We start from the raw sequence: 20,985 nt of genomic DNA, 5'->3' as shown, positions 1-20,985 counted from the left end.
GCATTCAAGAGACTCTCATGGTTTGCCTCCCTCCCTCTCCCCCACCATTTCCCCTTCTTCTCCCCCATGGTCCTCCGTTAAGTTCCCCCTAATCCTCCTATACGTGCAAACATATGGTGTCTGTCCTTCTCTGCCTGACTTATTTCGCTGAGCATAACACCCTCAAGGTCCATCCATGTTGCTACACATGGCCAGATTTCATTGTTTCTCATTGCCATGTAGTATTCCGTGGTATAGATAAACCACATCTTCTTGATCCATTCGTCCGTTGATGGACACTTAGGCTCTTTCCATGTTTTGGCTATTGTTGAGAGTGCTGCTATGAATATTGGGGTCCATGTGCCTCTATGCATCAGCACTCCTGTATCCCTTGAGTCAATTCCTAGCAGCTTATGCACTTTTTTTTTTTTGAGGGGATGAGGGAATATCTAAGCAGACTATTATTTTAATATACTGAGTTGTCATATTCATTGTTTCTGAAATTTTTTGGCAAAAATTACCTTTCTACACCAAACTTATGAAAATAGCTCTCTTAGCAATGCCAGTAATTATATTTCGGGTTTACGCCCTAATTTTAAAATTTATACCTACTTGAAATTTATTATTACAGGTGATATATTGATCCAAGCTTTGTTTTCCTAGATAGCTACTCAACACCATATGCTGAGTAATCTATCTTTCTCTGTTTACTTAGTTACCACCGTTATCATATTCTAATGTATATATTTACCGCCCCCTCATTTGAGCTTCTTACTTTTCTATATCAATTACTGTCACTATTCGTGTCACTCACCAGCGTTCGCTGAGCGTCTGTCTTGTGCCAGGTGCGCAGCGGTTTAAATGACCCCGGAAGACGTCCCATTTCCCGTCAGGGAACGTCTGTTCCCAGGCAAACCGGGCGCGTGGCTCTTCCCGGGCTGCCCGACGGCGCGTGGGAGGTCTGCACTGCGGTCCCACGGCCTCGGAGTCAGGACCCGGTCCTCGGGGCCAGGTGGTCTTCCGGGGACGCCGGGGACCGGGGTCGCGGCCGCCCGGGGCAGGGGCGGGTGCGGCGGGGCCGGGGGTGAAATCAACCCGGTGCTGGCGCCGCTCCGGGCGGCTTCTTCCCCGGAGAGTGAAGGCCGGGGGCTCGGGCCGGTCGCTGGGACCTGCGGGGGCGCCGCGAACGCAGAGGCCCGGGCGCGCGCTCGGCTCCCAGGTGCGCGCGCGCCGGCGAGCGGCCCCCGTTCCCCGGACGTGCCTCCGGCGCGGGGCTGCCGCCTATAGGGGCGCTGGGAGGGTCGCCGGGCGGGTGCCTTCTTAGCGCAGCGGGCAGCGCGTCAGTCTCATAATCTGAAGGTCCTGAGTTCGAGCCTCAGAGAAGGCAGTGAGGCTTTTGTCCCCTCTCCACGCCTTGTGGACGGAGAGGTGACTTGGGGACATCACCCCGGGTCAAGTGCCCCGAAGGGAAAGCTGCGCTTCGGGACCACCTCCTGGTGGGTGACCCGCTGTGACGTCACAGCCAGGGCCGGGCTCCTAGGAGAGCTGGGCTTCTCCGCGCTGACCTCAGGGCGCACTGGCGCCCGGGTCTGCGCTCAGGGCTCTTTGCCGGCCTGGAAACTTCCCCGAAGTGCGGTCCCTTAAAGGGCCGTTCATTCTTTATCTTCCAGTCCTGGGGGTCCGGAGTCTGACACGGGCTTACGGGCTCGAATCAGGAGGTGACCGAGGCCTTGCGTCCGGAGGCCCCAGGGGACAACTCCCCTTTGCTGTGTCCAGCTCCCAGGGGCTGCCACAGCCCCGCCTCCTGACGGGCCCACAGCACCCGCTCTGCCTCTGCGGTCACATGGTCTCTGCCCGGGACCCTCCCGCCACCCTCCGGTGAGGACCTCGTGATGACCTTGAGCCCATGGGGGCGGGGGCGGCGGAAGCCAGGCTACTATCCCACCTCAAGAGCCTTGACCCGGCCCCATCCTCCAAGTCCCTTTGGCCATGCAGGGTACCGTGTTCACAGGTTTGGGGATCAGGCAGTGGAGCCCTCAGGGAGGGGGCGGGTCACGCTATCACACCTAACACCTAACAACCTGCCCCTGGTTCCCAAAGCCATCCGGCAGGTCCTCAGGGAAACACCCACCGCGTCCCAGTCCCCCCCCCCCCACCCCCATCTCAACTCGTTTCAGCATCAACGCATCTGAATCACCCACTTAGGAAGGGTAGGCTCCACGTGTGAGCGGTTCTGGGCACGATTCCTCCCCGTGTACAAGCCTGTGAAATTCACAGGTTATCTGCTCCCCCAGAATGCGACGGGGGAGAGGCCTAGGAGAAGCATGTAGACACCGCCACGGAAAAGGGGAGCCCCCGAGGGAAGGAGGCACCGTCCCAGCAATTTCAAAATCAAGTTTCTGAGTCCCTTTTGGATCTATTTCTGCTCTCTCTCTGTGTCTCTGTCTCTGTCTCTCTCTCTCTGTCTCTCTCTCTGTCTCTGTCTCTGTGTGTCTCCTCTCTCTGTGTCTCTGTCTCTCTGTCCTTCTCTGTGTCTCTGTCTCTGTCTCTCTCTCTGTGTCTCTGTCTCTGTCTCTCTCTCTGTCTCTGTCTCTCTGTCTCTCTCTGTCTCTGTGTGTCTCTCTCTGTCTCTGTCTCTCTGTCTCTCTTTCTCTGTCTGTGTCTCTGTGTGTCTCTCCTCTCTCTGTGTCTCTGTCTCTGTCTCTCTCTCTCTCTGTCTCTGTGTATCTCTCTCTGTGTGTGTCTCTCTGTGTCTCTGTCTCTGTCTCTCTGTCTCTCTCTCTGTCTCTGTGTGTCTCTCTGTCTTTGTGTGTGTCTCTCTCTCTGTGTCTCTGTCTCTCTCTGTGTCTCTGTCTCTCTCTCTGTGTCTCTGTCTCTCTCTCTCCCCCCTAAGGCTTTCTAGTAAATCGGACGCCAGGTAATGACAGGCCTGGAACTTTTCCTTCTTCTGATTTGCGTCGGCTGTTCTGAAGCCGTGTGTCTACACGTCGGCTTTAGAGTCCGTCGGTCCGCAGCAGGAACAACCCGCCGGAGCGCGGGCTGGGATTGCCCTGGATCTGTAGATCAGGCCGCGTTGCGTGCCGGTTAGGGGTTCGGGACCACCGCAGGGAGGTGTCTTCCGAGTCTGCGGGTGGGAGTCGCCGGGATCCCGCCCTCCCTGCCTCCTCCCCGGGGGAGCTGGACTCGGGGCTGCTCTCGAAGTTCGGCGGGAAGGGGGGGGGGAGAGGAAACAAGACCCGAAGGCGAGGGCTGGGGTCCGCGGGCATCCGCTGCGGGCTTCCCGCGGGGCAGAGCCCGCAGCGCGGTCTGGGCGCGGCCGCGTCTCCTCCGCGCGCGCCCCGGCCTCGGGCCTCCTGCCCTCCGCCCCTCATCTCCGGGTGTCAGGACCCCCGCCCGCCGATGCCCCAGTCCCAGACCCCATCCCGGTCAGTCGCGGGGCCTTTCGCGGGCGCAGCGGGACCAGGTGCCAGCCTGTGCGCCCGGCTCTCGGCGCCCTGGGTGTGAAGTCGGGGAGGGGGTGCCGGCCATCACTGGGGTGCGACCTCGGGGTGCGACCTCAGGGTGCGAGTCACTGCGGTGAGTGCGACCTCGCGGGTGGGGGGCTGGTCATCGTGGGAGGTGCGACTTCCAGGAGGGGGTGTGGGTCATCACAGGATGAGACCTAGGGGATTGGGTCACCGCGGGGTGGGATCTTGGGGGGGTAGCAGGTCACAGATGGGGTGCGACCCGGGGGGCAGGAGGCCGTTCACTGCGAGGGATGCGACCTGGGGGCGGAGCGGGTCCCGGCTGGGTGAGACCTGGGGGGGGGGGGCGGATCACCACAGGGGCTGCGACCTCGGGGCCGGGGGTCAGGTCACCTCGGGGTGCGACCTCGGGGGATGGAGTTAGAGGGGGAAAGGCGTCACCGTCTTCGCGGGCCAGGCTGCGCAGGCGTGGGCAGGGCTGGGTTCGCAGAAACCGTGAAGCCCCTCACCTTAGGAGGGTCGACCCGGACCCAGAAACAGCTTGGGGCGCCCGGGGCCCTCTCCGCCCAGCCTTCGCCGCGGGCGCTGCCTCTGCGCGGGTCTCGGCACCGGGCGTCGTGGATTCGGGGACCGCGAGGTGCTCGCTCGCTGAGGTCCGCACCCTGGCATCCCGCTCCCGCCTCTGACCCTCCCTGCAAGTCACCGCTTGCGCAGTGCACGTGCGGGGTGCCCGGTCCCGCGCTCCGAGAGTCCTGCGCGAAGCTCCTTTTGCAGAGACCCCAACGTCGCACGTTCGCAGGTGGAGTCCGCGTTGCAGAGGAGGCACAGCCCCACTAAGGTGAGCTTCGGGAAGACGTCATCCCACGGGGGAGGGAGGAGTGGGGTGGGGTCCTCGGCCTAAGTGCGGTGCTGCGGGTTATCCTGGGAGCGAGCGAAGCGCCGAGGGTGCTGACCACCGGGCGCCGCACCCGCACCTGCGGGAACCGTGCGTCTCGGCGCAAGGACAGACCTCGCTCCGCCCCCGCCGCGCGCGCTGGCTCCGTGGCTTAGTTGGTTAAAGCGCCTGTCTTGTAAACAGGAGATCCTGGGTTCGAGTCCCAGCGGGGCCTCGGCTTTTCCTCTTATGGATCCGTCAACCCCTTCCGCTCCTTATTCTCCACTGTATTCAGTGTTACCATAAACTCTGACACAACCACTCAAAGCACTTATGACTGCAGAATTCGCACTCGCAAGGGAAAGTGATGTTTCTTTATGATCAAAGTGGTAACAACTGTAAGGGAGGAAATCAATAAAAATGGACTTCCGGTGACTCTCAGAGTTGAAAAACAGAAATCGATAACTTTCTCCTTTGCTGACGCTCCTCCCTGTCCCCACTTTTTGGGGGGAGGGAAGAGGAGGAGGAAGAGACAACAAAAATGTTCCCAACTCTTAAAGCCTTTTCCCAGACTCCCATAGAATTTATCAGTGATTCTAGGAAACCCAGCATGATGTTATGTTTTACATATGATTTTCCAAATACTACTAAATTATAAAATAGTAATTTATATTTTCTTACATGTCTTCAGTCTTCAAGGCAGGCTTTTGGTCCCCAAGGAACTAAGTAAATTGGCCCCACTGGAAACTGAATTTCAATTCTGCAATTTAAAACACAGAATGATCCCACAAGGCAGTGATTCCCAAGCTGGGTGTGCATGAAATCACCCAGGGAACTTGTTAAAATACAGTTTCTTGGGACTCATCATCCCCAGAGGTTTTCACTCCGGTTTGGTGAAGGACCCAGAGATGTGTAGTTTTAGCAAGTCCTCCTAGTGATTGTGAAGAACGTGAATTACCTTTGCAAAACTCCAGCTTAAAGTATTACAGATGTAGGGGGGAGGGGGGGATGGGCATGGAGGAGGGCACTTGTGGGGATGAGCACCGGGTGTTATATGGAAACCAATTTGACAATAAACTATTTAAAAAAAAAAAAGAAATAAATAAAACATTAAAAAAATAATAAAGTATTACAGATGTAGCTGAACTGAGAGTGAGGTCAGCACATGCCCTTGCTGGACCTCCCTTTCCAAAGGAGAATCACGAGAACAAAGCCCACAAAGCACGAAAGGAGTTGGTTATTCAGGTTTATTTTAGTCCGGCCGGACGGCCCCTCCCCAGCCCCCGAAATGTCCTCAGAAGAGCGCCCCGCCGCGCCATAGCTCAGGGCTTATATAGGGAGGGGGGAAGGCGGTGTACAGAAGCGAGAATTTGGCGGTTAGAGGTGGGGGTTGCTTAACAGTTGCTTGAAGCACACGTTTGACCGCTGTAATCACAATGTTCACGAAAGATGGACCCCTCAGGTGCTTGCTGCAGCCGGGAGGGGCCAGGTTGCTCAGCCCCTGACCTTTTACCCGAATAGAGTTTGAGATCAAACAAAGGTTGGTATGTCCTCATTTGCAAGCCCCTCGCCTTTTGGCCCAAGGGAGTTTTTACACCCGTAGCATTTTCGCGCTTGTTCACAAGCATCCACTGACCTTCCAGTCATCGGTCTACAATATTCCAGGTGCTTCCAGACGCACTCTCTCTAATCAGTCCAACAATCCTGTCAAATACGTGTAATAAACAGCTCTTTGCTGATGAGAAGACAGCCTCAATAATGTTCATAGACACATAGTAAGGCAAAGTTCAATGTCTAACCCAAGCCTGTCTGTCTGATACCAGAACCCAGAATATATGTCTTCTATTTTATTAGAGTCAAGAATAAAGTCTTTGGCTACAGAGCTAAACAAAGTTAAGTGACCTAGACTGATCTCAAACCTAGTCCAATGGGTTAGGGTGCATGAGGTAACTCTGGGTTTTTTGTTGTTGTTTGTTTTTTGTTTTTTTGAGAAAATTTTTGCCCAGTGAACAACTGTTTAACTCATGTTTGAATCATGGAAATGGAAAATGTAAAACAAAACCTCAGGAACTGATGTAAGGAGTTCTCAGTGAAGAATGAACAGGCCCTGTGGACAAACTGAATTTATCTCCTAGGCTCTATCTGCTTTTGCCTTGGACAAGCTCTCCTTATCCCCTGATTCTTGCGTTTTAAACATAGTGTATTAGTTAGTCAGCTGGGGCTGCTGTAACAGAATTTTGTGGACTGGGGGGTTTAAACAACAGAAGTTTATCTTCTCATAGTTCTGGAGGCTAAAAGTCTAAGATCAGACTTCAGACTCTGTCTTCCTCTCTCTCTGCTCCTCCCCTGCTTGTGCTCTCTCTCTCTCAACAGTAAATAAACATTAAAAAAGTAAAATGAGGACAATAATAGTGCCCAGCTCAAGGAGTTGTTAGGAGCGCTGTATGAGAACATTCATGTAAAGTGTCTAGGATATATTAGGCTACTATAATCATCGTCATTATTAATGCAATATATGCTTTCTGGAAATTGTTGGGGTAAATCCCACTCTCCCTTGCTGTTACGATGGGACTAATGAGTGGAGGCAGTGATGCCATCTATAATCATAACCCAAATTGTAAATAAAAGATGGATGCTGTTTCTCCAGGGAGATTCACTTGCCAGGGACAGCCCCACCCCCACCACCCAGGGGCCTCTGGGTGAGACCTGGCTTTATCTGCCTTTGAATCAGACTTTTGGATGCAGGCCTCAGGAAACACATTCACTCTACCTGTGGCATCAAGACCCTTAGTGGCTCTCACTAAGTGCCTGCTTCGCTCTCCCAGGACATTTGGGATCCAACCCTTTGCAACCTTTCTCCTGACTAAGCTTCGATAGCTAGAGACACCTGCTTAATACAAGTTCAAATGAGAAGAGGTATGTTTTGGTGATGTCTCTTTCTAGTCACACCAGCCAAGAGGGAAGTGTGTGTTGTTCAGTTTTATTTTATTTTGAGACAGCAAGTGAAGGTTCCAGACTTTGAAAAGATCAATCAGGGTGAGATGACCCCATGAGCTAAATGAATTCTCATTCTGCCAGACCAGTGGCTACCATTTGTCCACTTGAGTCTCAGAAGTATGTGCAAAAGATCCTGTTGTCTAGGAGTCAGGGAGGAAAGAGAGCAGGTATCACTAAAAATCAATTCTCTAAAGGCCAATAGTCTGAAGATAAATGTGAAGACCAAACACTGTGAACAATGACCAATAAGCCAAAGTATTGAGGATATTTTTTGGCCAGGGGGTTGGGGTGGGGTGTGTACGCTGTGGGATCTTGTTTTACTCTTTTCCTCTGCCATTTCATATGCAGATGCAGGAACTTCCTGGCAAATATAGTTTATTATGTTCTCTGTTTTGTTTTTAATTCATTTTTGAGAGAGAGAGAGAGAAGAGGGGAGAGAGAGAGAGAGAGAGAGAGAATGAGTGGGGGAGGGGCAGAGAGAGAGGGAGACAAAGAATCCAAAGCAGACTGCTTGCTCTGAGCTGTCAGCACAGAGCCCTACACGGGGCTTGAAGGGGCAAACTGAGAGATCATGACCTGAGCCGAAATTGGACACTTAACCGACTGAGCCACCCAGATGCCTCTTTTTCTGTTTTTGGAGACATGTTCCCTCACTACTGCCTCTGCCTCCATATCTATCCTTGGTGGTTAAACAGCAGCAACAAACCATCCTAACCGTGGATTCAGGTGGTCGTATGACATTTTGTGACTGGGAAGTTGGTCAAGTTGACATACGGGTGTCTTGGAGAAGCAGTAATCCATCCTCTGGACCCTCAGGGCCAACTGTTACAGGCCAAGCTTTAAATTTACCTTTTGTTTTGTTTTGTTTTGTCTTGTTTTTAATTTTTTAACGTTTATTTATTTTGAGAGAGAGATAGAAACAGCATGAGCAGGGGAGAGGTAGAGAGAGAGGGAGACACAGAATCTGAAGCAGGCTCCCGGCTCTGAGCTGTCAGCACAGCGTCTGATGTCGGGCTCGAAGCCATAAATGAAATCATGACCTGAGCCGAAGTCGGACGCTCAACTGACTGAGCCACCCAGGCGCCCCCCAATTTACCTTTTTTGGGGGGAATCTGGGTGGCTCAGTTGGTTGAGCATCTGACAAATCTCATGGTTTGTGGGTCTGAGCCCCGCATCGGGCTCTGTGCTGACAGCTCAGAGCCTGGAGCCTGCTTCAGATTCTGTATCTTCCTCTCTCTCTGGCCCTCTCCTGTTCATGCTCTCTCTCTCAAAAATAAATAAACGTAAAAAAAGAACAAAAATAAATTTACCTTTTTTTTTAAGGAGGCCTTTTTTGGTTAAATCACGTATTCCTATCAATCCTCACATACGTGCCCCTTTCTGTTCAGTAAATTTCCATTCGCTCAGCACGTGAAACTAAAACTTCAAATTTCTCTCAACTGCTTCCTGTGTCTTGCACACAGACTTGGCTCTTGACGCTTTCCTAGCTGACATTCTCAGCATCTCTCCCTGGACTCCAGCGGGAGTTCCAACCGAAGCCCCAACGTCCAGCCTCCTCCTCTTTAGTCCCTCATTCCGCGGCCCTCGTAACTGTTCGGAGTGCTGCTCCCATCACTTCACAGCCCCTTCTGAAAAAAGTCTTCATTTGCTCAGACTCCTGAACCTAGCATTCAAGATTTTCCATACCCTGGACCCGGGTTATTCTTACAACACGGTTTTCCACTGCGCCACTTTATGCATCCTACACTGCGGTCATCAGTGCGTGCTTCCATTTTTAAAAAAGAATGCCCTTTGCCATCACTTAGAGATATCAAGATCCCCTTGCACCCCTTTTAATTTAATTTTCATTTATGTTCAAAGTTAAGAAGTAAAATAATACTTTACTTCACTCCTCACTATTTCTGTTTTCCTGAGGTAATACATTTTTATTAATTTTGGTGTTTTCTTCTATTCACCCATATTTCCTAATAACTAGCTTTTATTCTAATTGGATTTTTTTCACTTCAAACATGGTTTGTTTATTATTTACTATAAAAACGGGAAACTTTAACTCTTACATAACAAAGAGAGAGTGAAAAGAAGAGCAAAGGAGAGAAAGAAGACAGAGAGAGTTCTACGCCTCACCCTCCAAGTACTCACACATCACACTGTTTAGGTACATCAGCATAGAGGGCTTATGCTTTCATGCCTCTGTAAACATTAGTAATGATGGGATCACGTGATGAACCACATCGGCTTAAAACTCTCCTCTCAGTTCTGTCGCAGATGGTACAAAATTTCTTTTTTAATTTTTTTTCATTTTTGGAGACATGCTGTTCAACTCTTTCCATGTTCTAACACATTCCCAAGACTTCCCATTACTGTTGTTATGGGATTGTCCCTCATCCTGTGTGGGCTCCCTGTCTCCTGGGGTCTTCTACTTGTTTGGTTTTTTACCCTGTTTTGAAGGTGCATAGCCTCCAGTAACTCCCTGAGAAATGGTGCCTGGGAAATGACATTTGGGGTTTTGTACATGCCTTTGAAAGTCTTCTGATTTCACACTTGATTGCTTGGTTGTGAATAGAATTCTAGGCTAGAAATAATTTCCTTCAGAATTTTAAAATCATTGCCCTTCCCTTCTCACTTCCGTGGTTGCTATCAGAAAGTTCACTACCATTTTTGATTTATTGTACTTCATAGTCATCTTTTCCCCTCTGGAAGCCCTGGGAGTCTGTCATCCTGATTTATCTGGATGCCACTATGTCCTCATTCCAATTCTTGGAATCCCACTCTTTCCTCATTAGTGCCCCACCTTACAAGAGACCTGCAGAAAATTTCAACCCAGTTTCTGGTACCATTTTCCGTATTAGTCGAGGTCCCTGGTTGTAAACAAAGAAAATAATTCTGATAACTTAAGCAGAAAGAAGGTATTGAAAGAGTGGTAGTTCACAGCATCCGTTGTCTCCTCATTCTTTTGCATCAGTTTACTAAGATTCAAATCCTGTGTAGCAGTGTCTGATTGACCAAATGTAGATTACATGCACCCTTAACTTCAAGGTTGCTGGGATAAGAATACACTGCCCACCTCCCAGTGGCTGCTTTAATCATACAGAAGAGCCATAACCACTAATGTCCACTAATGCTTTGATTTAGGAAATATATAGATGGAGATTTGAAATCACTTTCTCTACTGAAAGGGCTTTTCAAATGTTACATTATAATGTTAATTATAATTATGATATTCATTAATCTGATTCATTAGTTACAATTTCTTTTGAGGATGTCCCCCATTTGTCTTGCATAAAAGTGTATTTTTTCTCATGTCTTCAAAACTTCTGCTAACTTGGGGTTTTAAAATCACCCTCATCTTCCTTGATTTTAGCACGTGTCTCCCATCAAAATTCAATGAAGCACATGAATGAAAGCTTTCCAGAGGGTTTCGTTCTTACGGGTTTCACCAAACACCCTTGGTTGGATCTGCCTCTCTTCTTTGCCCTCCTGACCTCCTACATGTTCACACTGTTGGGAAACATTGCTATTATTCTGGTTTCTCAACTAGATTCCCAACTCCGAAGTCCTATGTACTTCTTCCTCACAAACCTCTCCTTTTTGGACCTCTGTTTTACCACCACAACTGTACCCCAAATGCTGTTCAACTTGGGAGGCCCCAACAAGAACATCACTTACATAGGCTGTATGACGCAGGCCTATATATTTCACTGGCTGGGCTGTACTGAATGTGTCCTGCTTGGCATCATGGCCTTAGACCGCTACGTGGCTGTGTGTAAGCCCCTGAGGTACTCTGTAATCATGGACCACAAGCACTGCCAGAAGCTCTCCAGCACAGCCTGGCTCATTGGTCTGGCAAATTCACTGCTGCAGTCCACACTCACAGTCCAGCTGCCCCTGTGTGGGAACCAGGAGCTAGATCACTTCTTTTGTGAGCTTCCTGGGCTTATTAAGATGGCTTGCGTGGACACCACAATCAATGAGGTGACTTTAGCAGTGGTGGCCACCTTTCTGATAATGGGACCCCTCTCCATCATTCTTGTCTCTTACGCTTGTATTGCCCAAGCTGTATTTCGAATCCCTTCTGCTGATAGGAGACTTAAGGCCTTCAACACCTGTTCATCACACTTATTGGTGGTGTCTTTATTTTATGGCCCCGGCATCTACATCTACATGCAGCCTTCGGGGGACAGCCCTCAAGACCTTACCAAAGCTCTGACACTGTTTTACTGTGTTATCACTCCTATGGCCAACCCATTCATCTACACCTTGAGGAACAAGGATGTTAAAGGAGCTTTGAGGAGACTTCTGAGGAGTGCCATTTTGTCCAAAAGAATCTGAGAAAATGATGCTTCACTCTGAACTGAAAAGCTCAACAATAACCTGAAATATATTCTCCATTAAATGTATATTTCACCAGAATTGTGCTCCAAAGCCAAGTCAAGAAAACCTTCATGTGCTATGTTTACCTACACGACTTCTGACACCAGTTATGTGGTTTTTCCCCAACACCACCCAATTCTCTGACACCAACTGGGTGGCCTACAATTAATCAGTTCTGACACTAAGTACCCAGAGTTAGCATAGACTCCACAAATTAAGGGCTCAGTCCTGTAAAAACAGCCTCCACCTCAGATGTCAATCAGAAGTCCAGGCCACCTATACTTATGACTCGCAAGCTAAGTCAAGGGTTTCTACAACCTCCTCCTCAGGTTTGATAATTGGCCTGAAGAGTATATAAAACTCAAGGAAACACTTTGCTTACTTTTACTGGTTTGTTACTTAAAAAAATACAACCTAGGAAGAGCTGAATGCAAGAGGTGCATGTGGTGAAGCTTGGCAGGGAGGGGTGGTGGGTGGGGCGTTCATTCATTCTCAGGGCCTGAGACCTCCCAGCACCTCAGTGTGTTTATCAACCTTGAAGCTCTCCAAATCCCATTTAGGGGGTTTCATGAAGGCTCCATTACGTAAGCATGATTGATTAAATTATTGGCCGTTGGTATTGACTCAATCTCCAGCCTCTTCCCCTCCCAGGAATCAAGGGAAGGGCCTAAAGGTCTAATTCTCTAATCCAGGTTGTTTCCTCCGGCAATTAGCCCCTTCATCCTGAGGCCATCTAGGGGCTCACCAAAAATCACATTATTAAGATAAATTCAAGTATGATTGGAAGGGCTTGTTATGAATAATAAAAGGTGATCCTATCACCCCTATTTCCCAAGAAATTCCAAGTTCTGTGTCAGGAACTGGGGGCAAAGACCAAATATATATTTCTTATTCTCACACTTTTCTCATGAAAATAAGCACCTTAAGAAAAAGACCTTTACAACAGGTGTTGTTAATTACAACAAATTAAATGTGAATCAAAATTTGTATGGTAACTACTTACTTTGGGTCTATTCTTCATAGCATAAATTAAAACAAATTATATTTGAATCAAAAGTTACATTTTGGGGGCATGTGGGTGGCTCAGTCAGTCAAGCGTCAGACTTCATCTCAGGTCATGATCTCACAGTTTGTGAGTTCAAGCCCCACATAGGATTCTGTGCTGACAGCTCTGATCTTGGAGCCTAGAGCCTGCTTCAGATTTGCCTTCTCCCCTCTCTCTGCTCCTCCCCTATTCACACTCTATCTCCTTCTCAAAAATAAATAAACATTAAAAAAAATTTTTCAGTTAACATTTTAAAAAGCTTTTCATTAAAAATAAAATATTTTTCTGTCACACTGTAGGAGGGAATTGCATTTCTGACAATTGAATAAATGGAAAGTAAGACCAAACAAGATGAATAGAAATGACAAAAATGTGTATAATAAAATAAATACAAAAAGTAAAATTGTGGTTTTTATAGCCAGTATTATGGTTTTTTAATACAAAGTATTTTCTATATAAAATATATAATTAATCTATTACTCTGCAATCACTAAATAAGTAACAGCTAATAGATCAATATATAGATACTTTATGTATGGGGAAACAGAGCAATATACCATTATGTGACAAAACCTGGTCTTACAAACAAGTTTTTAAAAATGCAGAGCAGGTTGCGTGGGGTGCCTGGGTGGTTCAGTCAGTTAAGCGTCCGATGTCAGCTCAGGTCATGATCTCACGGTCTGTGGGTTCGAGCCCTGTGTCGGGTTCTGTGCCAACAGCTCAGAGCCTGGAGCCTGTTTCAGATTCTGTGTCTCCCTCTCTCTCTGACCCTCCCCGCCTCGTGCTCTGTCTCTCTCTGTCTCAAAAGTAAATAAACGTTAAGAAAAAACAATTTTTAAATGCAGACCAGGTTGCAAACTGACATGGGTTCATGGCTCCTTCTGCTAATACAAGCTGGGAAATGTGACAGATAGGTGAAAGAAGTTGATAGATCTTAGAAAATAATGTTTTTTACATGTGAGAAATAGTTTGGAATATGGAAATTAGCTTAGTGCTGTTATCTTGAAGGCAACAACACCCTAGAGAAAGAGCTTTGAGGGCCAAGGCTAGAGGATAATCTTGGGAAAACCTCTCTCCCATGTGACATGTGGGGATCATTATCTTCATTTTGGAAAAGCTATAATGGCTGTTGCTCTTTGAAATATGAGGTGGTTACAGCCTTTTGGAATGCAATCTAACAGCATCTGTTATTATTAAAAATATATATGTTCTTCTACCCAGCGATTTTGTTTGCAAGAACTTATTCCCTAGAAATAAAACCATCTGTGAGGAGAGCATGCATAAGAATAAATGTTGCAGACTTGTTCATTATAACAAAAAAATAGAAGTATTTCTTAGGGGGAGCCTGGGTGGCTCAGTCAGTTAAGTGTCCAACTCTTAATATCAGCTGGGGTTGTGATCTCACAGTTGTGGAATTGAGCCCTAAGTTGAGCTCTGCATTGACAGTGGGAAGCCTGCTTGGGATTCTCCCTCTCCCTCTCTCTGTCCCTTCCCTGCACGCTTTCTCTCTCTTTCAAAATAAATAAACATTAAAACAAAAAGAAATATATTTTAGTATGCCCATTGATAGTAAATTAGCTATTAAAATAAATGCCTTAAGACCTTTAAAAAATATACTTAAAAATTATTCCCGATGACTTGGAAGGATCTACCTGGCTGTAGGGGCTCTTTACACATGATAACTGTCTGATATGTGTACTGTTAATCTTATTTTACGGATAAGGAACATGAGGCACACAGAAATTTGGTAACTAGGGCCTGTAAGGGCCAAAGGCAGGCTGCCCACAGATGGGCCTCCTAGGCTTGAAGACTATTTAGAGTTAAAAAGTAATTGAAATCCAGCAGGTTCTGGAAAAGCTCTTTACCGCCCCCACAATTACCTAAAAAGAATTTAGGTAGAGGAGCTGCTCCTGGAAGAGAGTGGTCACTATGGACAACCACACAATGGTATGAAGTAGGCTTGGTGGACAGAGAGGAACCTGGCAAGGCCCCTTTGATCAAGGTCCTCTATGTCCCATTGTTCCTGAGTGGACGTGAAAATGTTTGTTTACCAGACATTTACTCTTTTTCATTCTCCGGTGAATTGCATTCTTCCCCTTTGAGTCTCAGACTCTGACCCCCTCTCCTTAGTCGAGAATGACATACATGCCTTATTTTGCTGTCTTTGGAATTTCATGGGGGGGGGTTCCCCTCACGTATACTATTAAATCTGATGTTCTCCCTTCACTCTGTCAATTTGATTCTTAGTTGGGCTATAAGGGTCTTTAGGGGAACGGATATTCTTGCTCCCCCACAACCCACAGCAGAAAACTAACAAGATTTCCAAGTGAAGATCAGAAACCGACCCGTTAAACACCATTGCCTTTTCGTAATTGCACATGAACGTGTGTGCCTGTATACGATCCTACGAGCCGGGAGGGAAGTGCGGAAGAGTGCAAACTGGGAGAAGGACACGCATGGGGCCAGGGCAAGTGCAGACTTTGGGATGGCGGAAGGTGGAGAGAGGAAGCGAAAACCAGAGATGGGGGGGCAGGGGGAGAACAAATTCAGCGTCTCCCGGCCGACGGTCATTTCGGATCAGCCAGGTGTTAACCCGGCAGAGCGCGGGATCCCTGACAATTCCAGGGTCAAGCGCCACCTGCGACTAGACGCGGCGGTTCCGGGCGGCGAGAGCCACAGAGACGAGGACTCCTAGAGCGGCACGGCGCACTTCCGGGTTGTGGGCTGGCCGGAAGTAGGGTTTGGGGCTTAGGGCTGAGTAGGCTCAAGCTCACAGACTTCGCTCTGCGTCCCTGGCGGAGAGTGTGGACCCCCGCGTGCTGTCTGGGCGGCCGGGGGTGGGTCTCCAGGTGACCCATGCGGGGCCGGCCCGGCCGCTCCCCTCCCCCAGACTGTCCCGAGTGTCAGAGGGGATCCCCGCATCCCGCGCTGTGCTGTTTGCAAAGTAGGCCAAGCCTGACTGGGATTCCGTCTCTCCGCCTTTCTCTGTCGCTTCCCAACTTGTGTGTGCTCTCCCTCGCTCTTTCTCAAGGTAAACAAACTTAAAGAATTTTTTTTTTTAATTAAATTGAAGAGGGTTTAATTGGAGTAGAGTGAGCACAGGAATGATTGGTAGGAAAAGGATTATTCCCTTAATTTCCAAAATAGTCATAGACATTTCCATTACCTAACAATAACAATAACAATAATAATTTCCATTAAGAGGAATGTCAAATCCTCAAATAATCTACATCAGTCACTGTTAGCAAAACTTCAAAAATATTTTCTGTCGTGTTTTTCTTAAAGTGTTTTGGGCAGCCTTTTATTATACATCTCGATTTTCTTTTTTAACTGGTGGCAATTTTTTAAGTTTCATTTATTTTTTATTTCTGAGAGATAGAGAGACATCGTGAGCAGGGGAGGGTCAGAGAGAGAGAGAGAGACGCAGAATCTGAAACAGGCTCCAGGCTCTGAGCTAGCCGTCAGCACAGAGCCTGACGTGGTACTAGAACCCACAAACCGTGAGATCATGACCTGAGCCAAAGTCAGCCCCTTAACCCACTGAGCCACTCAGGCACCCCTTAACTGGTGGCAATTTTTTTTTTTAAATCTTTACCTACATTCTCCTTGAAGCAGAGGGCCATCTTTGGGGACCCCCCCCCCCCGCCCCAGCTGACAGAAGACAGCTACAGATCTTATTATCCAGGATGGACAACAAGAAGGACCTGAGATAGTAAAGGTGGAGGAAGATCACTTTTATGTACAAGAAACTGACTTGCAGCAGAATAGCCCGTCCAGTCAGGTCTTCCACCAGCGCTTCAGGCACTTCTGCTACCAGGACACCCCTGGACCCCGCTAGGCGCTGGGCCGGCTCCTGGAGCTGTTCCACCAGTGGTTGAGCCCAGAAATATGGACCAAGGAGCAGTTCCTGACCATCCTGCCCGAGAAGCTCCAGGCCTGGGTGCGGGAGCACCATCCGGGGAGCAGGGAGGAGGTGGTGACTACGCTGGAGGATCTGGAGAGGAAGTTGGACGAGCCGGGAGAACAGGTGGGAAGAGGAGACAAGTTCTGTGGTGACAAAGTGCAGCGTTTACTGGTTAGGTAGATAGGAAAGCAGTGAGGGCAGCCATGAGCTTCCATCTGCATTCTTGATCATTGTTTCTGTCTGTTCCTTTTCCTGCCTCATCTCTTCTTCTAAGCCTGTTGAGTCCTTTCCCCCTGTCCTGTCTCCATGAGACATACTTCCCAAGGTTTTACATCTAGTTCTCATGGCACTTTCTTCCCAAGATCCCAAACAAATGGACAGGAAGTGCTCTGGGAGGAAGTGACATCCCTGGGAGCTGCCTGCCAGTCACCACGTGATCAGCTCCAGCACATGGAGACCCCGCTTGAGCATAACTCTCTGGAACCCCATTCCCTACAAGAGAGAGGTGAGAAAGAGGAGAATCTGTATGGGAACGCGGATCAGGGTAGCAGGCTCCCGCTTGGCCAATCACAGCCATCCTTTACAGCTTAATCAGGAGTGTTTCTACCCTCACTCTCACCCAGAATCCTCATTGGCTTATCTACCTCTCTATTTACAAAGTATAACTGTTATTCTTGGCCTTTTAAACAAAAGATTTTTATTTTATTTTACTTTTTTCTCATACCCATCTTTGCTTTTCATTAAAGCATGGAATTATCACATCATTCAGTGACTTCTTACAACATCTCTCCTTTATGATTTTTAAGATGGCCTACCTAGTGTCTTGCCTTATCCTCTGTCTCTTTAGGTTTTTTTTTTTTTTTTTTTAAATGTTTTATTTATTTCTAGGAGAGAGAGAGAGATAGTGTGAGCAGGGGAGGGTCAGAGAGAGAGGGAGTCACAGACTGAAACAGGCTCCCGGCTCTGAGCTGGCAGTCAGCACAGAGCCCGACGCGGGGCTTGAACCCACGAACCGCGAGATCATGACCTAAGCGAAAGTCGGACGCTTAACCGACTAAGCCACCCAGGCGCCCCTCTTTAGGTTTTTTTCTACCCATCAGGATAGAGCCACATTTTAACATTTCCCTTTGACTGCACTGCTCTTATCTTCTCCCACATTAAATTCCCTCCTGTTTTCATGCCCTATACCTTCCCTGTCTGTCGCTCGAGTCTACATTTGGTCCTTTCCCTTTCTACATTCTCTACATGTCAGGGAAAAGCTTCACACACAGCATATCAGATGTGCTTCCCACAAAGCTTCCTGATCCCCTTTTTACATCCTGATCCCCTTCACAATCTCTGGAAAATAGCAATAAAGTGACCAGAACAGCCAAGAAATCAGACCTTTTCTGGTATTTCCTTTGAATTGAAGTAGAAATCTTCATCTTAGTTTGATGAGACATTTATCCCCCTCAGGCCAAATTTCACTAAAACTATTTTCCTATTGTGTTCATAAAAGAATACTGATCTTAGTTTATATAAGGGCATTATCACTTCACACTGAATCTGCAAGCAGTACCCTATTTTGGAGGAAGATCAAGACAAAGAGTTTTCTTTCCAAGCAATAGAATAAATACACTTTTACCTTTCTGCTCTAATTGAATTTGAATACAGTTTGTTTTTTAAAAATTTTTAACATTTTTATTTATTTTTGAGAGACAGAGCACTAGCAGGGGAGGGGCAGAGAGAGAGGGAGACACAGAATCCGAAGCAGCTCCAGGCTCTGGGCTGTCAGAATCTGCAGAGGTAGGAGTTTCCAGGGGACCCACCTTGAAGACCTTCATGAATGCAAGGACAGGTCTGGCAGGCATCAAGGAAATTCAGAGTAAGGAGAACCACACAGATGTGATCAGTGTGGGAAAAGCTTCTTGCACAACATCAGTCTTCTTGGATACCAGAGAATCCACACAGGGGAAAAGCCCTTTCAGTGTAAAGAGTGTGGGAGAGCCATCAGTCAAAACACAAAGCTTTTTAAGCACCTCGTTAAAAAGGAACACAGCTGGTCCACACGGGTGAAAAACCACATTAGTGTGATCAGTGTGGGAAAAGCTTTAGTTAAGGCTCAGTCCTTAAACATCAAAGAAATCACACTGGGGAGGAAGCTTATGAGGAGTGAATGTGGTAAAAACCAGTACCAGCACAGAACTTGCTCAGCTTCAGAGATACCGTACCTTAAACCAGTGCACTGACTGTGGGAGGGTTTTCAGAGGAAGATCAAACCTCCCCAAACATGAGCGAATTTATACAGGAGAAAAACCCTATGAATATGATGAATGTGGTAAAGCCTTCAGTGGAAGTTCTGACCTGAATAGACATCACAGAATCCACACCGGAGAGAAACCTTATGAATGTGTGTATGGGAAGGCCTTCCGTCTGATCATATGGCAATTCTTTTAATTTTCTGAGGAACCTCCATACTGTTTTCCACAGTGGCGCTACCAATTCACACTCCCACCAATAGTACACGGAGTTCCACTTTCTCCACACCCTCGCCAACAATTATTTCTTGTCTTTTTTTATTTTAGCCATTCTGACAGGTGTGAGGTGGTGTCTCATCGTGGTTTTGATCTGTATTTCCCTGATGATTTGTGATGTTGAGCATCTTTTCATGTGTCTGTTAGCCCTCTGGATGTCTTCTGTGGAAAACATGTCTATTCAGGTCCTGTGCCCATTTTTTAAATTGGATTATTTGGGGCTTTTTAGTGCTGAGTTGTAGAAGTTCTTTATACATTTTCTATATTAACGCTTTATTGATATGTCATTTGCAAATATCTTCTCCCATTCAGTAGATTCCCTTGTTATTTTGTTGACGTTTTCATTTGCTGTGTAAAGGTATTTATTTTGGTGTAGTCTAAATAGTTTAATTTTTCTTTTGTTTCCCTTGCCAGAGGAGACATCTAGAAAAATGACTACGGTTTATGTCAAATAAATTACAGCTTATGTTTTCTCCTAGGAGTTTTATGGTTTCGGGTTTCACATTTAGATCTTTAATCCATTAGTTTATTTTTGTGTATAGTGTAAGAAGGTGGTCCAGTTTCATTCTTTTGAGTGTAGCTATTCAGTTTTCCCAGCACCAATCATTGAAGAGACTGTCTTTTCCCCATTGGGTATTCTTACCTCCTGTCGAAGACTAACTGACCACATATGTGTTGGTTTATTTCTGGGTTTTCCATTCTGTTCCATTGATCTATGTGTCTATTTTTGTGCCAGTACCATACTGTTCTGATTACTACAGCTTTGTACTATATCTTGAAATCTGGGATTGTGATACCTCCAGCTTTGTTCTTGTTTTTTTTTTTTTTTAATGTTTTATTTATTTCTAGGAGAGAGAGAGACAGCGTAAGCAGGGGAGAGTCAGAGAGAGAGGGAGTTACAGGCTCCTGAAACAGGCTCCGAAACAGGCTCCAGGCTCTGAGCTGGCAGTCAGCTCTTGGCAGTCAGCACAGAGCCCGACGCGGGGCTTGAACCCACTAACCGCGAGATCGTGACCTAAGTGAAAGTCGGACACTTAACCGACTAAGCCACGCAGGCGCCCCTGTTCTTCTTTTTTTAAAATTGCTTTGGTTCTTCAAGGTCTTTTGTGGTTCCCTACAAATTTTAGTATTTTTTGTTCTAGTTCTGTGAAAAATGTTTTTAGTATTTTGATAGAGATTGCATTTAATCAGTAGTTGCATTGGTAGTATGCACATTTTAACAATATTGGTTCTTCCAGTTCACGAGAATAGAATATCTTTGTGTTACCTTCAGTTTCTTCCATCAATGTTATATAGTTCTTGGAGTATACCATGAACCCATTTTTAACACGGATTCCATCATTAGGGTTGTGATTGCATAATAGATACCTAATGACCTGTCATATTCACAAAATTTGAAAGTTTAAAACCATACAGTTGAGGAGGCTGTGTGAAAACAGGCACTCTCGGAGTGCAAAGTAATACAGCCCTTACAAAGACACCTCCCTTTCTCCTCACTTCCCACTTTTCTTTCTTCATTGACCATTGATCATTGCAGCATTATTTGTTAAGATACTGGAAATAATCCAAATACCCATCCCTCAAAGAATAGTTGAAAAAGCCACACGATGGAGTACTACGCCACTGTAAAAAAAAAAAAAAAAAAAGAATATTTCAATGAACAAATTTAGAGTAACTTCCAAGAGAAAGGAGAGGAGAGAAGGAAAGAGAGAAGGAGGGAAAGAGGAAGGAAGGACAGGATAACTTAAAACTAATAAAAATGGGGCACTAGTATACAGCTGACCCTCGAACAAGGCAGGGGTTGGAGTACTGACCCCTGTGCTGTCGAAAATCCACGT

General features: G+C 47.1%; 1 protein-coding gene, 1 long non-coding RNA gene and 2 other non-coding genes across 4 annotated transcripts; all 4 read left to right on the top strand.

Annotated features, from left to right (window-relative positions):
- The first annotated feature begins 1,293 nt into the window (after window positions 1-1,293).
- Window positions 1,294-1,366, top strand: TRNAM-CAU. Its single transcript has one exon. It is a non-coding gene; the product is annotated as a tRNA-Met (tRNA).
- LOC120249087 lies at window positions 1,294-8,020 on the top strand. The gene is made up of 3 exons (XR_005532778.1): window positions 1,294-1,345; window positions 2,300-2,305; window positions 8,010-8,020. It is a non-coding gene; the product is annotated as an uncharacterized LOC120249087 (long non-coding RNA).
- TRNAT-UGU lies at window positions 4,479-4,552 on the top strand. The gene has a single exon. It is a non-coding gene; the product is annotated as a tRNA-Thr (tRNA).
- Window positions 8,021-10,698: 2,678 nt separating the features above from the next.
- Window positions 10,699-11,643, top strand: LOC120249058 (olfactory receptor 2B11-like). The gene has a single exon (XM_039257544.1). The coding sequence runs from the start codon at window positions 10,699-10,701 to the stop codon at window positions 11,641-11,643; it is 945 nt and encodes a 314-aa protein (XP_039113475.1).
- Window positions 11,644-20,985: the final 9,342 nt, after the last annotated feature.

This window comes from Hyaena hyaena, unplaced genomic scaffold (genome assembly GCF_003009895.1).
Source record: "Hyaena hyaena isolate Hyena2069 unplaced genomic scaffold, ASM300989v1 scaffold_637, whole genome shotgun sequence".
NCBI classification, from domain to species: domain Eukaryota; kingdom Metazoa; phylum Chordata; class Mammalia; order Carnivora; family Hyaenidae; genus Hyaena; species Hyaena hyaena.
Note: the sequence above shows the minus strand (reverse complement) of the source record. Positions and strands in the feature narration are given on the sequence as shown.